General features: G+C 52.1%; 4 protein-coding genes across 4 annotated transcripts; 1 reads left to right on the top strand and 3 right to left on the bottom strand.

The window, feature by feature from the left end:
- Positions 1-170: 170 nt before the first annotated feature.
- On the bottom strand, positions 171-2,642 carry J4E83_008566 (uncharacterized protein; the record flags this gene model as incomplete). Its single annotated transcript, XM_049335462.1, has 1 exon — positions 171-2,642. The coding sequence occupies one exon, from the start codon at positions 2,640-2,642 to the stop codon at positions 171-173; it is 2,472 nt and encodes an 823-aa protein (XP_049185469.1).
- Positions 2,643-3,935: 1,293 nt separating this feature from the next.
- J4E83_008565 (uncharacterized protein) lies at positions 3,936-5,795 on the bottom strand (the record flags this gene model as incomplete). The annotated part of the gene is made up of 3 exons (XM_049335461.1): positions 3,936-5,266; positions 5,318-5,680; positions 5,741-5,795. 3 exons carry the CDS (start codon positions 5,793-5,795, stop codon positions 3,936-3,938), a joined length of 1,749 nt encoding a protein of 582 aa, XP_049185468.1.
- A 2,732-nt stretch (positions 5,796-8,527) lies between these two features.
- On the top strand, positions 8,528-9,112 carry J4E83_008564 (uncharacterized protein; the record flags this gene model as incomplete). The annotated part of the gene is made up of 1 exon (XM_049335460.1): positions 8,528-9,112. One exon carries the CDS (start codon positions 8,528-8,530, stop codon positions 9,110-9,112), a length of 585 nt encoding a protein of 194 aa, XP_049185467.1.
- A 4,389-nt stretch (positions 9,113-13,501) lies between these two features.
- J4E83_008563 (uncharacterized protein) lies at positions 13,502-14,728 on the bottom strand (the record flags this gene model as incomplete). Its single annotated transcript, XM_049335459.1, has 2 exons — positions 13,502-14,674; positions 14,723-14,728. The coding sequence occupies 2 exons, from the start codon at positions 14,726-14,728 to the stop codon at positions 13,502-13,504; spliced, it is 1,179 nt and encodes a 392-aa protein (XP_049185466.1).
- Positions 14,729-14,903: the final 175 nt, after the last annotated feature.

The raw sequence follows: 14,903 nt of genomic DNA, 5'->3' as shown, positions 1-14,903 counted from the left end.
TCAGTGATGGTAATAATATGAAGATTGGAAGTGTACTGAGGAACGCTCTTGCCACGAGATCCTGTGACCTACGCCAACAATGCTAAAACGACCCTGGATATCCAAGCACCCGAAAACGCCATGTGAAATGCAGGAAGCAGCAGTTACACAATCATCTAAACAACGATACATCATCTACGCAACATATAACTCAAGTCTGGTAGCCCAGCCAGAATACTCTTGATAACCTGTTCTTCATCGTTTTTCCTTCGTTGCGCAGAATTCGTAGCTCCAGTAAGCGGCTGAATAGGCGGAGGTGTTACATTCCGCGGAGGAGACCGCGTGAACGTCTTTGCCGAAGACGCAGCACTGCTCGGCCTCGGAGGCGTCTCGAAGACGGAAAAGGGATCTGACGGATCGCGCGTGGCTGGCGCAGACGCTTTCGTGGCAGGAGCAGATTCAAAGAAAGAGAAATCGGCGTCCGCCCAAGCATCTATAGTGGGTTCATCTTGTACTATGGGTGCTGAAGGCGGAGTGCTAGGCCTCGCAGGTTCCGGCTCATGTGTATTGGACGTGAACGCAGAAAAGTCGTCATCTTCCGTGCTGTTTGTGACAGGCTCTTCGACCTTGATCTCGTTGATAGCGATTTCGGTTGTATCATGCGCTTCGTGCGCCGACAACACATCAGCTTTCACTTCCTCCTGTGGAATGACTTCTGAAATCGGTTTTGGTGGAACTTCGACTTTGCTCTTCTCCGATGTGGCAGAAACAGAGCGCTTGGTGGGTTTCAAGAGTCCAGGCCCAATAGGTCCTTGTTCAGCGTGGAATGGAACGAAACTTTTCGGACCAAAGATCGCTGATGTTGGCGATATGGTACTCCGCAGGCGCACGATATGCATCGCTTCGGCTGAGCGGTCCTGGGTCGGGGGAGTCTTTGGTGGTGATGCTGAATTTGACACGGCGCTGTCGAGCGTCGCTGGTATGGAGCTTGAAAAGGCCGAGGGAAAAGTAGATACTGTAGGGCTTGATATCATCTCACCCCAATCATCGTCATCTTCTGCAGGCACATCCGTACGTTGTTCCTGATTGGAAGTGTTGATGTCAAGAGCTGCGATGTCTCCCCAAGGACTTGAAGAGGTTGCGGTTGGCTCAGGAGGTGGGATTGCTTTCGTTGCGACAACCGGCGTTTCACTCGGCGTTTGCCCTTGTGTTTCCCCAACATCGCGTGCCAGATCAATTGAAACTGCACGAAGCTCATTCGCCTGTGTAAATTCGACAGTATTATGCTTAGGCGCGACAGGCGGGATTATGGGCGGTAAACCGGGACTGTCCTGCTTCCAAGGGTCCACTGTAGTAGTGGGAGAACTCCAGTTGAACGCAGCCGGGGTATCGGTGGACACAGGAGGCATGCTTTGTCGAGCTGGTGCAACTTCAACTGCTCGTGGCGTAGGAATGGTAGTCTTCGTGCGCATATGCCCTCTTGTTGTCTTGGGCTCCAGAGGCGCAGGAGTGTCCCAGTAGAACGAAGCTCTGGCTCCTGGACCTGTGCCAGAAAGGCGGTCTTCGCGTGCCCATCTTGCTACGGTCTTGTTTACTTCCAACCTGACTTGAGAGCCTGCCCATGTGACCCGAATGTAGTTGTCGTCTGCATTCCCGCTGTTGAACTCCCTCATGGTCTGCTTGCGTGTGAGCCTGTACCAAGCTTTGCGCCCAGATGTTGAGTATATAGGATCATCTGGTGCCTCCTCTAGTTCCCTTGTATCGCCGCTGGAAGGAAAAAGCTCGTTGAAGAGGTCTGTATCGAGTTGGTAGGCATCGGCGTCGTGTGAGGCAGTAGCGGCACTCGAACTGGCTACTGGCGATCCAGAGCGGGAAGCAGCTAATTCTTCTAAGGTCTCCTTCGAGTCCGCTTCAGCGCTCTGTATAGTTTCTGGCAGACCAGAAGGAGCTTCCGTCAATAGAGTGTCTTGCGTGAAAGTCCCAAACTCATCGTCTGTGCTGTCGCTACTCGAGCTTGAAGCATCTACGTCACAGTCCTCATGGCTTGCTGCCGCGTGTACTTCCTCAGGACTCGGCTCCTCCACTGCAGTATGCAGCCTGCCCCCAGCCTCTTCTTCAAATGATGTTCTTGGCGATTCGACCGGCGCTTCGGTGCGGCTCGTCTCGGATGGGGACGTGGAAGGTCGTGCGGAAGAGTCATCGTCGGGCTGTAATCGATTGGCAGGAGCGACCGCGTCTTGACTGGGAGACCTGTCCGGTTGTATCGTAGTCGACGTGTCGGAGGTATCCGAGGTTACATTGTCCACATCGGAATTATCTTCTTGTCCAGCCCACGCGGCTTCTGGTGTCGGCGATGCATGCTCGCTTTCGTCTTTCAAATCCCATCGCGGCCCATCGTCAATCGCCCTCTCATTCTTCAGTGGGCTGGGTTCAGCTGTGCGCGTCTCCGTGAGAGTAGTTACAGCGGCATCATGTCCAGATGACGTAGTCCAGTCACCAAAGCTCTCGTCCTCATTGCCCCATCCAGCATCGTCCAGAAAGCCATTCAAGAGCACCGGTGCAGGCGCAAGGGTAGGCGGCGGTGGTGAGGTCACCTCGTGCTTCGTCGGCGACTTTTGTTCGTCGGCATTGTTGTCTGCCCACGGGTCGCCCCAATGATCCATGGTCGGGCTGCCGCGTCAAGCGTCATAGTGAGTCGCTTCTGCTAGAGAAGCATCACCAAAAGTGCAAGCAATCGAGAAGTAGTGGGCGAGGTAGGGCAGCTGCGAACAGGCGAAGGCCAGCTTACCTCGGGGACATGCAGGCTCTTGCCAAGCCGGGAGTCGGACGTCGCGCAGCCGGCGAACTTCATTCGCGATCAGGCGGCCATAGCTTTCACCCATACCCGCGACAGTGACGATGCGCAATCACGAAATTTCACAACGGCATATCGTGACTTGCAAACGATGGAGGTAAACTTTCTTGGGGCTGCGGTAATGGCTCACGGCATGGCCTGTTTACTGGGGAAATATCCTGCACATCGCGAACTCACAATGCGATGATTACTCACCAAGCATCTTCTTACTCTATACTTCTGCTGAGTAATATTTTCACGAACCATGAGGGGTTACTGGAGGCATGTCAACTTCCACCAAGATTCGAGGGTGTCAACCTCCACAAACTTACGTTCACTTGGTCCGCCAACTCCGCAATCCAGCAACCGCTACTACTTACGCAACATGGAATTCAGGTCAAAACTACGTGAAGAGGGCAGTAGTAGGTTCCCGACCCAAGGTCCCAAAACGCAGAACGAAGTTACCCAGATATACCCAGCCACTATTGCCTGTCAAGGAAGCTAGTATAGTTGAGATGTTCCTCCAGCGCAATTTAAGATACCTCCAAACTATCTGTGGGGTTTCGCTGCTTATGTCGTGGTTCTTGTTGGGATTTTTTATCGCCAGAATACTGAACCCCTATTGAGAGTCGTACACCATGCCAGCATCCCATCGCACTCCGGCTGGCCAGCGGATAGACCACGATCACCACACCGGATGCCCGCCCTTCCGTGTGCTACACCAACCGAGTGGTAGGACCCACAGCGGGCCTAGATCGACGTGCAGTAGGCAGCTGTCTGTGCGTACTCAAGGTAAGTTGCACGGACTACCCAAGCGGGCCGATACCCAAGTATATATCGACTGTCAAGCATCACATACAAGGATACCAAGGTTGAGATTTGTCCAAGACGCAACATGAGTGGCATTGAGCTCTATCAACGCGCTATGCAAGAAAGAAAAAATGCTGTGATGCTAGCATCAATGAAGAACATAGAAGACCAGGCACTCAAGACATGAACATGTCGAGGGATAACCAATAAAACGCCGAAAGACATGCAGCGTCGGAAATCAAGACGCTCTAGATATTACTCCAAGATCCACCGCTTTTCAAACTTGTTGCTGTCGTAATCGTTTTGAGCTCTGTTATCGTACAGACTCGATGATGGAAATGTCGTCTACCGCATCCTCGTCCATGTCGTGATGTATAACCTTCTTGAGGGCGTTGTCGATTTGAACAGCGCCGACGTCTTCCTTGGGGACCCAGAAGAGCTGGATCATGCCGAAGATGGCCGCGGCAGCAAGAGCAAACCAGGCTGCCGCAGATCCGCCGAGCGAGTAAATCAATCCGATCAGAGGAGAAGAGATGGTTCTCGCTAAGCAGCACGCTGACATGGCGATACCGTTGACGCGACCAAGTACCAGTGGTGAAGGAACGGCGTTCTTCATCAGGATCAGGGCGCATGGGAAGACAATGATACCGAAGAACGCCTGCAGGAAAAGCGAAACGTAAATGCCCGGGGTTATGAGTCCGTGGGGAAGAGCGCTGATGAAGGGTACGATGAGGTATGTAATCGGGTAAAGGATGATCATCCAGAGGAAGGAGTTCCAAACACCAACCCACTCTACGAACGGCGGGAAAATGAACCCCTGGACGAAGAGAGTGATGAAGCCGTTCACCGTGAGGAACTTTCCAACATCGGGCAAGTCCAGTCCCAGTCCACCCTGGAAATCAAGGCCCTTGTTTGCGGGTGTGTCCAGGATGTAAACGGGGAGAATCGAGATGAAGGCCATCTGATGGAAAGCGAAAATGGCCATGGCGAGAACGATCATGACTACAGTTCGGTTGAACGTCTTTCGGGGTTTCGGGGTCGGTCCACCTCGGATCGGGAGCACATCCTGCTGGACCTTGATCGAGTGCATGGTTCCAAAAGACGAGCGGCGAATATCGAAGTTTTGAGCAAAAGGCATGGGCATACCCTCTTCTAGGAAAGAAGCTCGTTTGCGGATCTGTCGAATGCTGCCGGAAACCGACATGGAGGCCAATCGGTCGCGCGTAACGCTCAACATGGACCCACGATGTCTCATCGAGCCAGCGGTTGAGCCTCGGGCGTCGCGGTTCACATGCTGATGATTTGAGGGCGGGGGAAGGAGACGGCTGCGCTCGTTTGCGGGGGTCTCGTTGATGGTGTCCAGGTGGTCGTGGTAATCGTGGTGGTCCTCAATGCCGTTCTCGCCCTCTGGCTTCTCTTCCCGGACCAGGGTTTCCTCCAAGAAGATCATACCCTGGAGGATGGCCAGCAGAATTCCAATGGCGGCGATCAGGTTAGGCAGAAGATACGGGTAGCGTCCGAAAATGCCATCCTGGTCGAAAACGTTGGGGTAAAGTCGTGCTGGTTGAGCGAGGAAACCACCCATGGCCGAACCGATGATACCGCCCACCGTCCAGACGAAGGGCTGTGTGGCATATGCGCGCGCTATCTCGTGTTAGCTTGACCTGCCGGATGCGGACTGCGCGATTTACTTACGCTCGTGGGCTGGGTTCTTGACCGACTCAGCGACCATAGTTTGCATGATTGCGACATTTCCATTCAGTGCACCGCCGATGAAGCGCGCAAGCAGGGCGACCCAGTACGTTTCCGCAACACCGAACATGAGACTCGATGCGGCGACACCGAGCAGGCCAATGAGCGCGACAGGTTTCCGGCCGTACACATCAGACACCATTCCCCATAATGGGGCCGTCATGGCCTCGGCGATGGCGTACGCTGACACCAAGAGTCCCGCGTAGAACGAAGCATCGTGTTTGCTGATGCCCAGGTCCCGCACCATAAAAGGTGAGTAGGCGAGGATAGAGTTGAAGGCGAGAGGCTCGGAGAATCGGCATATCCCTAAGCGGTGGTCAGCGACGGTCCAATCAACATGACATCACCTGCAGCCGCCATACATACCGAGAATAAGGAGCTGCTTGGTGGGGAACGGCGCGTCCTTTGGATCAGGAGGCATGATGGCGGTATTACGATTAGTAGAGAATGGAGGAGGACGAGTTTCGCATAATAACAGAGGATGGGAATCAAGGTTTTACGGGCAACAGCTTATCATAGCGCCACTAGGTGAGAGCAAGCGCGGGCCGACAGATTCCCCTCACAGCTCAGTACAGGACCATGCACCGTGCCCCAACTAGTGTTTCCCGCATTCACGATAAACGTGCTGCAGCCTCGCCGTTCCCTGTTCGATGCACACACAGGCTCGCTTGTGCCGCCTCGATTCCGATTGCTTGAAATCCCCCGGCCGTTGCGCTCGCGGTTGGGCAACACCCTTTCGAGGAGGGCACGCTGCGGAACTTGGGACCGACCGCGCGCAGCTCGCCGACTCGAGCAAATTTGGGTGGCAGATTGGCTGTTTGCAGGTGTCAATCCGCCGATTGACTTTTACTAGGCTAGATCTCGGGCGCGCTGGGGGTGGGTTACCCTTGTCGTTCGATTCATACGTCATGGTGAGAGAGGCTGCCAAGGGGTGCTGCAGTTGAGGCAGGCAAAGCAACCCTGTCTCAACTATTGGCTTGCTCACCGTACTTTCCACCGTCGCAGCTTGCACGGCTGGCGCGGGCCATGGAATCTGGCATTTGCTTTGTTCGACAAAGACAGACATCGACAACGGGAGCACCGATCACTCTGCTAGCAATGCCTCTGCTCCGCGGTGCGAGCATCTGACGGGCTGCGGGCATTTCCCACAAGGTCGTGGTTCGTTTTAGATTTGTTGAGTAACATGTCAAGTCAAGCCCACGCGTTGCTGGGTGGCGCTACAAGCGTCACGAGGCGTCTTTGCTTCGACACACCTTCCTGTGTGCCATCAACAATTTCACTCTACTCTGCAGCCGATGCGAACCCTCACATCTCTGCGTAACCTTGCGCGCCAATGGCAGCCCCAGGAGATGACATGCATGCTCTTGCGTTATCTGCTGAGGCTCACGAGACCCAATCGCGACCAGCGCCTTTGTTTACCCCGCGAGCGCTGTCGCACCTCTCTTTGTGAGCGGTGTGACGGAGCGCTACTCGTACCCGGATCCGATGATCGCTGGGCCGCATACTAGGTAGTCGTGATGATGGTTTGGTCATGTGATATCGCGTCAAGTCCATGCTTAGCGCCCGCATCTACGTCAACGATCTTTACTTTTCTCAAACACGATCGTATGCCGCGGACCACGACCTGTACCTGGCCACCTCACCACAACTACCGAGATGACACCAAGCAGCGTTGCCGCGGCTTCGTCAATCGATCCGATCATCTGTGTGTGCGGGTCGCTTCCGTGCGCGAAATGAGCAGCGATCCGTCTCATCTCCCAGTCCGGTGCCTGACGCTAGCAGTCATGTCAATAGAAGTAGGGGCTCTTCCGTTGTTCTAGATGTCTTTGTGAGTTTCGGACATGAATTATCGCGGTTTCATCTTTTCGCGACTCTTCCATTATACTCCCAGATGGTTGCGGATCCCAATTGGAGCTCGGCATGTTTCAACAGCTCGTTGACTTCATCGACATTACCTCGATGATGATGACAGTGTTGCACAGCCTTAAGCCACCCCCACCTCTTTCGTCGACGCGCTTGGACTTGGACCCAAAGTCGTGACGAAGATGACTGCCAGGTCCATGCATGTATCCCGAGGTCCCATCTAAAGCGGCCTAGTCGGCTCGCTTCGTCCCGACGCGGCTTCCCAGCTTCCAGGACATACCTTGAGAGAGTGTCTCGCTGTTACCTCCTAAATGACAGCGTTATGCGACGCCACCATGGGCGATGTTCTGCCATTTGACAAGTACAGCCGCTCACCCCCACACTATGTGCTGTCAACGAGTGCACTATTTACTACCTCGGTCTCCGCACTTGTCTAGATTGTCCGTCGCCTTTATTCCCTTCAACAGCTCCTCTCAATCCTGTTTCTTACGTCGAATTCCCTGGCTTTGATCTCGTATTTCGAACAATGAGTAGCGCATGCGTGGCATAAAGACCTGTGATTAAGCCGATCTTGTCACGCCGTCAATGCGACAATCACGAGCTTGATTGAGGAAAGCCAGCTCTAGACAGCAACTTGTAGAGATGCGGTGCGCCTAGGTTACAAGGTCTCCCCGTCAGCTTTTGGGCATCAGATGATTCAGAAGAGATAGGATATTGAGGAAGCTGGCGCTTAGTCAGAGGCCATAAGAGCTATCTTCCAAGTAGACACGTAACAGCATCACAGACGATACACGAGCATAGTGGCTATAAAAATGCTAATCTCGATGACTAAGTCTGCTGACTGCACGAGACGCGGCTACTGCAGACTTACGTTGAGTACGCATGTTAAGTGAACTACTCTCGCAGACCCATCGCTCTTATATCTTCAACCACGGCGTCCTTCAGCAGCTCATCAACCATGACGTCTCAATACGCGTATTCTCTTCAGTGGGTGGCTGCCACCTCGAATTAAAGTCATAAAACGGTCTATCCAGCAGCATTCTTTTCTATTGTCTGCGATTGACCGTCGTGCTCCTTCACTTCCAACCTGCGTTTGCTCATCGCTCCTATTGTTCTCCCTCACCAGATACACAGTCACCACGTTTTGAACACAGCTTGGCAGCATGATAACTCAACCCTAGATCTCATGATATCTCAAAAGTTTGCTTCACAAACTCACCCACCTTATTTGAAAAGAAGCCGCATTACTAAATCCTCTCTTCTCTTCATATCCCCACCAAACATTTTACCATGTCAACCGCAACCCCCCACCCCTATGCCCAAATCGCCTCCCTCAACGACCGTCTCACCGCGCTAAAAATGCTCATTCTAGACTACCGCAAGCTGATCGAGCGAACCCTCCTTCCCATAGCCCACGACACCATCTCTGACGCCAACAAAGCCCAAGCCGACACCGAAGCCCATCTCGACGAAGCCACAAACCGGAAAGAAACGCTCGAAGAAACCGCTGTATGGATGGACGGTCGCACGCACGCCAAAGCCCTTCTCACCCGCTTCGAGGAGCAGATGGAGGCGTTGGAGGCATATCAAAAAGCGCAGTTGGATGACTTTTACGCTACTGATCAAGGGTTTGATATGTTAAAAGCTGACATTGCGCCTTATATGATTACCCAGGAGGAGACGGCGGTTGTGTTGAAGGTGCGCCAGGCTGGGAGGCAGCTGTATGAGCTGGCGAAGAAGGCGGATGAGGTGCTTGCCAAGGAGATGACGGAGGAGAATGAGGTTTGGAAGGAGATCTTTAGTAAAGAGGAGAAGGAGGGGTTTGCGAGAGAGTTTATTGAGGTGGTGGCGAGGTGGAGTGGGCTGAATCCTTGAGGGGTTTTGAGAAAGGGCGGTTGTGGCATGCTCCCATGAGACTTCCAAAGACTGACGGTCTACAGGGCATACTTTTCGCTTCACTTTTCTTCTTTTGATGCAGCCTTTTGCCATCAATTCAGCGGCGAAGTAGGTCGGAAAATCAACATCTACGCACGTTGACATACCTAAGTAACTTTAGAGGTGGATAGTGGGAACAAAGTCGCTAAACCTTGCTACTTCAACTAGCGTTGGAGTCATCAGAGAAGTCAAAAGAAACCCCATCTTGTATTGAGCATTCTATTTACCCAACCATACAAACATACAGTATACCCAAAGCCGATCTAACCCACTAAACAAGTGCCCTAATCAAATAAACCCCTCTAAGTAAACCTCTCCGACTGAGTCCCTCTTATCAAACCTCTCAATCCCGCTAACCCCCAATCTACCTAACCTTGCAGACCTAGGTCTCATACTCCGTACCACGTCTTCTCTCCTAGGAACTCTAACTCCTAATAGGCGGTTGATACGGCGGGTTCGCGTCTCGGGAGACTCTGCAAACAGGGCAAACATACACATAATTGACAGGCCCACATGAATTGATTGCGCGGCAGTCTGGGTTAGAGCAGATCCAGTCTTCCTTCATCTTCGGACAAACGAAGTAAGCGTTCTGGCATTTTTTGGTGTTGCTCTTGTCGTTAAGGTAGTCGCACAGGCCGCATCGGTAGTGTTCGCTGTGAGGCATGGTGTATGTTGGTTGTTCGTGCGGTTGAGATGGGGTTTGATGGTTGACATTGGATGTTGGTAGCTTTGGGTGCGGATGTGTTGTCCTGTGAATCCATGTCTCAGCCGGCGGAATGCTCTATTGTTACTGGGGAATCACTTACGAGATCCAAGTAGACTATTAATAGGGGTTGTTGTTGTTATTGTTGTTGTAGACCTGCTGACAACCGAGAAAGATAGGTGATAGATGTTCGTCGTTGATAATAGACTCTAAGTGTTGTATTCTATTGTTGTGTTGTACCTAAGTTGAGGGCGCCAGCGTGGCGCCTTTAATAATGTCGTAGATTCACGTATCGTACTGAGATGCGATTGCCGCAGTACAAACGACGCGAAGCATATCTGAAGCCTCCCATCAATTAGCAGCGAAGGGAAGCACACCTCGATGTCACATGTGATTGCACCTGATTCATCAAATCCTTCAGTGAAGGCAGACATTGACTGAATCTAGAATCTTAGCATAGTCGCAACCCGTGGGGCATGCTGTTGGCATCACTTTCGTTGGTATAATGCAAAACCTTTTCACGATGAGAAGTGGATTCTTTATCCTTCACTTCTTGTTCAATTCGTACCAAAACCAGGTTAAAGACCGTCATGTATCATACATATTACCTTCTACGTTGACCAACATATACAAATCGCCCAGAGTCCATCTAATTCAACACCGAGATACCCAACCTAAATCAAAAACCTTAGCGGATATCTCCGGCTCCGCTGCACCCCAATATGCCTGCCTCTAGCTGCTCTGATGTGGCCCTGAGACACTGTTCCCACCCAAGGCGGAGGCCTGGAAAAATGCCTGTTGCTGGCGCTGGATTGCTCTCGAATCATCGACATACGGCGGTCTGTACGGGTCGTTTGGATTGTGGGTTTCGTTGCAATGAGGGCAAATTCGAGCACTTTCTGCAGAGAGGTTTTTGTCGTGCTTTACAATCCTTGCGCATTCCTTGCAAACCCAATCCAATTTCCATTTTTCACAGCCCTTTCCGACAGGGTTCTGGCATTTCTCCTCGTTGTCGCCCGGGTTCGGCCAACCGCACATAGTGCAATTATATTTATCTGGTACACCCATGACCAGCTTTTGGTATTGATACTGCTGGGACGAGAGTTCACGATTGGGGTAGGTTGGTGGTGGCCTTGGGTCCGTATATAGCGACCTTTGACCTCGTAGATTGAACGTTCGCTCGAGATCTGTTGGTTTTGAAGACTAACCAACAGATACGATGAGATCCGGTATTTGTGACCGCTGTTTCGCTTTCGCTTGACGGGAATACGATAGTAGATGAATGTTTGCAGTGGTCAAGAAGCTTCAATTGATGGGTAGTACCTACATGCAAAGCTCACCACAAACGCAATTTATACTAGCAAAGAGTCACAGAATCTACACACTCACATTCACATCTGGCTCACTGCGTTGCTCAGTGCAGTCAAAGGTTTGACTGTATCAAGTGCTTCGATGGAGTCGTTGCATTGAAGTCACCGACTGATGATAACGTCTGACTGAACATGGCGGGGCTGTACTACCTACAACACAACCTAAGTAACGAGCTGAGAACACTCATAGAAATAACACGTGTTGTATATAGATAACGCCTCGTTTCTATCCCGCTAGTTGGCCCGTGATGCCGCACTGACCTAAAAGTCATTTTGTCGCTGTCGATGCGATCTATCCTGCCTTTCTAATTGCCGCTCTATGAACTCCGTAAAATAGAATCTAAACGTGTACTCCGCAGCTTTGTCGTGTACGTGTTCGGTATTCGCATCTTGGGGGCTGGACAGTCTTTCCCAGCGCACTTAAGCGAGCTGTCTTCTGGACCCTGACTTCGTCATATTACGAAATGTTCCTTTCCATCCTTCGAATCCTTCGCATCCTTCGCACGGTTACACCATCAATACTCATATCTCTTGTCATATCCTTCACCATGTCTCCTCCTCCTATTCTCCATATAGTTAAACTCAGACTCATCCCCGCGCCTTCACCTCCCCTCATACTCCGTCCCCTTCTTCCTCTCCGCCGAGCTCCAACTCCTCACCGGCGGCGTATACTTGTACTTCGCATCGAACGCCGCACCACACTGATCACACCTGTACACGCCGTCCTCATCGCAGCCCAGTGTGATACGCACAATGTTTGGGCATTTGGCGCAGAACCAGTCACCTTTTGATTTGGGGCAGTAGGCGATGTTGTTGAGGCAGGCGCCGTTGTGAGAGGCGGGGTTGGGGAAGTCGCAGCCGGTGCAGCGGTAGGGTGTTGCTGACGGCATTATTGAGTTGGCGATTAAGACTTGGAAGAGTAAAGTATGTAGGTAAAGGGATGCTGGTGGGTCGAGGTTGTGGGTTGGAGTTTAACGGTGGTTTGATCTTTCGAGGTTGGTTGTTGTGTACGTGATGGATGCAATCGGTGTGTAGACTTGAAAGTGTGGACTGAGTGAGTGAGTGAGTGTGGATGTGCTCGAAAGTATCTCCTCCAACACCAGCGTCGGAACATCCAGTATTTACACTCAAGGACCTTCGAATTCGGATAACCCAATGGTTCTTTTGACCAAAGTTCTTTCTTTCGGGCTGTGTTCCGTCGTATTTCCATACGTATAGCGAGCGAGAAGAAGGTTTGTGCGCCGTGGGGTGTTCGGCGAGGACGAACAACTGCTAACCTACCTAACCAAGACGCCGTCTCATCATAAACTACCCATCTAGCCAGCCATCCATCCGATCCCATATTACCTACCACGCTCATTTCCCCCAGTGCCCTGTTCCTCCTCATACAGTACTCGTTCTGCCATCTCACAACTCATCCTCCGTACTTTTCATGACTCGCGAGATTACACTCCCAGCCAAACTCACGAATCACTCCCCTCTACCCCATTCGCCACATGTTTTTTCCATTCCCATCCACGGCCTCAGCCTCGCGCAGCTCGCGCAGAGCAGAGCCCGAAGACTCGGTCGCTGAAACACCTTTTTCTACCGCGCTGTTCCTTGATATTGACCTAGCGCCCCATGTCATTGGCTCTTGGCGTCGAAAAGCAACTTCAGCGCTGACGTGCACGCCGCTAGTGCGCTAGTACTAACCGCAACAAAGCCTACAAGAGGAATATCATTACATCTTGGCTTGTTTCCGCGAATCTGGTTTTGCTCCGTTCCACGTTGTTTATGTTCCGTTCCACGTGGATTGTGGATTGTGGCAACCATGCGCATGCAGATCTCAACGTAGAATGACAAATAGAATAGGTGTGGAAGGGGAGGAAGGTTCGAGAAATGAGGCGGTGGAGGTGTTGTTTTTGTGTCATGTTGATGGGTGAGGATGGGGGTTGAGTAATCTTAATAATGTGGCCCAAGGTATTTTGGAGGCTGCGGTGGTGCGGTGGTTGGAATTTGGAGGACGTTGTTTGTACTTGTATCCATGAAACGCTCATGGGGTGCTCACAGGTGTGATCTCATCAGACCCTTGTAGAGTTTCCTACGTGAACCACTCTACCAACGACGAGAACTGCGTTGTTAGATGATACCCCAAGACGCTAGAACGTTGAAAAGAATAGTTTTAGACTAGGGCGAAGGAAACTAAACCATTGCGAAGACCGTCATCTCCAGACCCATGCATCAACAATCAAGCCATCTACACGTTGTTATCGCAGACTACTTCTGATGCGTATGATCGCTCCGCGCCCCAGTAACTCCAATGTTGAAGTCCTCGCGTATCCTCGACAGCGCACTCTGTTCCTCTTCATCCGCGACTTCATCATCAACTTCAACTTCAGCGATGCTGTGTCTGCTATCCGAGCCATCACTACCATCCGCGTTGACCAACGCCTCCTGCTCCTGCTCCTCCTCATTATCCGAATCATCATCCGTGTCGTCGTCATCGGCTTTATTCGATTCGCGAGGATCGCGGCCAAGCTCTGGTTTCGTCTTGCGTTCAAAGTCCTCAGCGTGGGCGTCGCGGAAGATTTCGCCGACATGAGTGAACGCGCGCTGGAGAGGAGAAGGACGGAAGTCGTCTTGGGGGCCGCGGCGCTTGCGCGTATTCGACTGGGAGTGTTCGAGATCTGCTCCTGAAGCTGTAGCTGGGCGGCGGACTTGGTTATTGTTCTCGGTTGGAGTGTAGGGACGAGCCTCGTCGGGCTGTTCTTCGTCGATGAGGGTAGGTGCTCGAGGGATACCAGAGGTGTGATCCTCTTCCTCTTCTGCGTCCAGGGGTAGGTAGTACGGCAGTGGTACATCTCTGCTTGCGCGGAAGCGACCGACGTTCGTGCAGTGCTCGTTTTCAACACGGAATACGGACCACATGCCTCTTCTGAAGATCTCACTGAGGGAGACACAGAAAGAAGTAGTCGCCGAGTGCTGAAGCTGCAAGGGTGTGACGAGGTACATAACCCAGTTGTTTCGCAAGATCGGATCAATGCACATGGCAGTATAGTACCACCATACCTTCTTGTACCCCAACTCCTTGCGCAGGAAGGGATGCTTGGCGTGTGGGTCACCGAGACTCCAGTCGTAGTAGATGTCCCAGAAGCTCGTGTAGATGCCGTTGATGGTTGCGAACAGTATGAACACTGCCTTGGTAGACGGTTTCTGGTCCATGCGGTAGATGCTGGTGGAGACATAGAACAAGATGGTTGCGATGTACTTTCCGCCGTTCAGCAGATGAGGGAACTTGTTTCCGGTGTCTTTGTAACGTCGTAAACATTGCATCAATCGCCATATACCCGGCAACGTCGTCATAACGCCGGTCACGCGTAGGTGGGACGAGTTGCATTGGTTGGGATTATCCCAACCGTGCGCGTAGAGACAGAAAAACAGTGCGATGCCCTAAGGGGGGTCAGTGATCTGAAGCAGGGATGGGTTCGGCGGCCTTACACTCATGCTGTAGGTCAGGGAACAGAACATATCGCCCAAGTAGAAGTCTCGCCATTCGACAGGGTATATACCAGCGAGCAATAGGCGCCACTGGCGAGGCATTAGCAGTAGTTTCTCACGAGTTGATCATCAGACTTACCAGGGAGTACAGCAGCCACATGCGAGTACGGAAGTACATTAT

This window comes from Alternaria metachromatica (assembly GCF_023757995.1).
Source record: "Alternaria metachromatica strain BMP 0045 chromosome Unknown scaffold_25, whole genome shotgun sequence".
NCBI lineage: Eukaryota > Fungi > Ascomycota > Dothideomycetes > Pleosporales > Pleosporaceae > Alternaria > Alternaria metachromatica.
The sequence above is the reverse complement of the archived record's forward strand: the minus strand, read 5'-3'. Positions and strand labels throughout refer to the sequence as shown.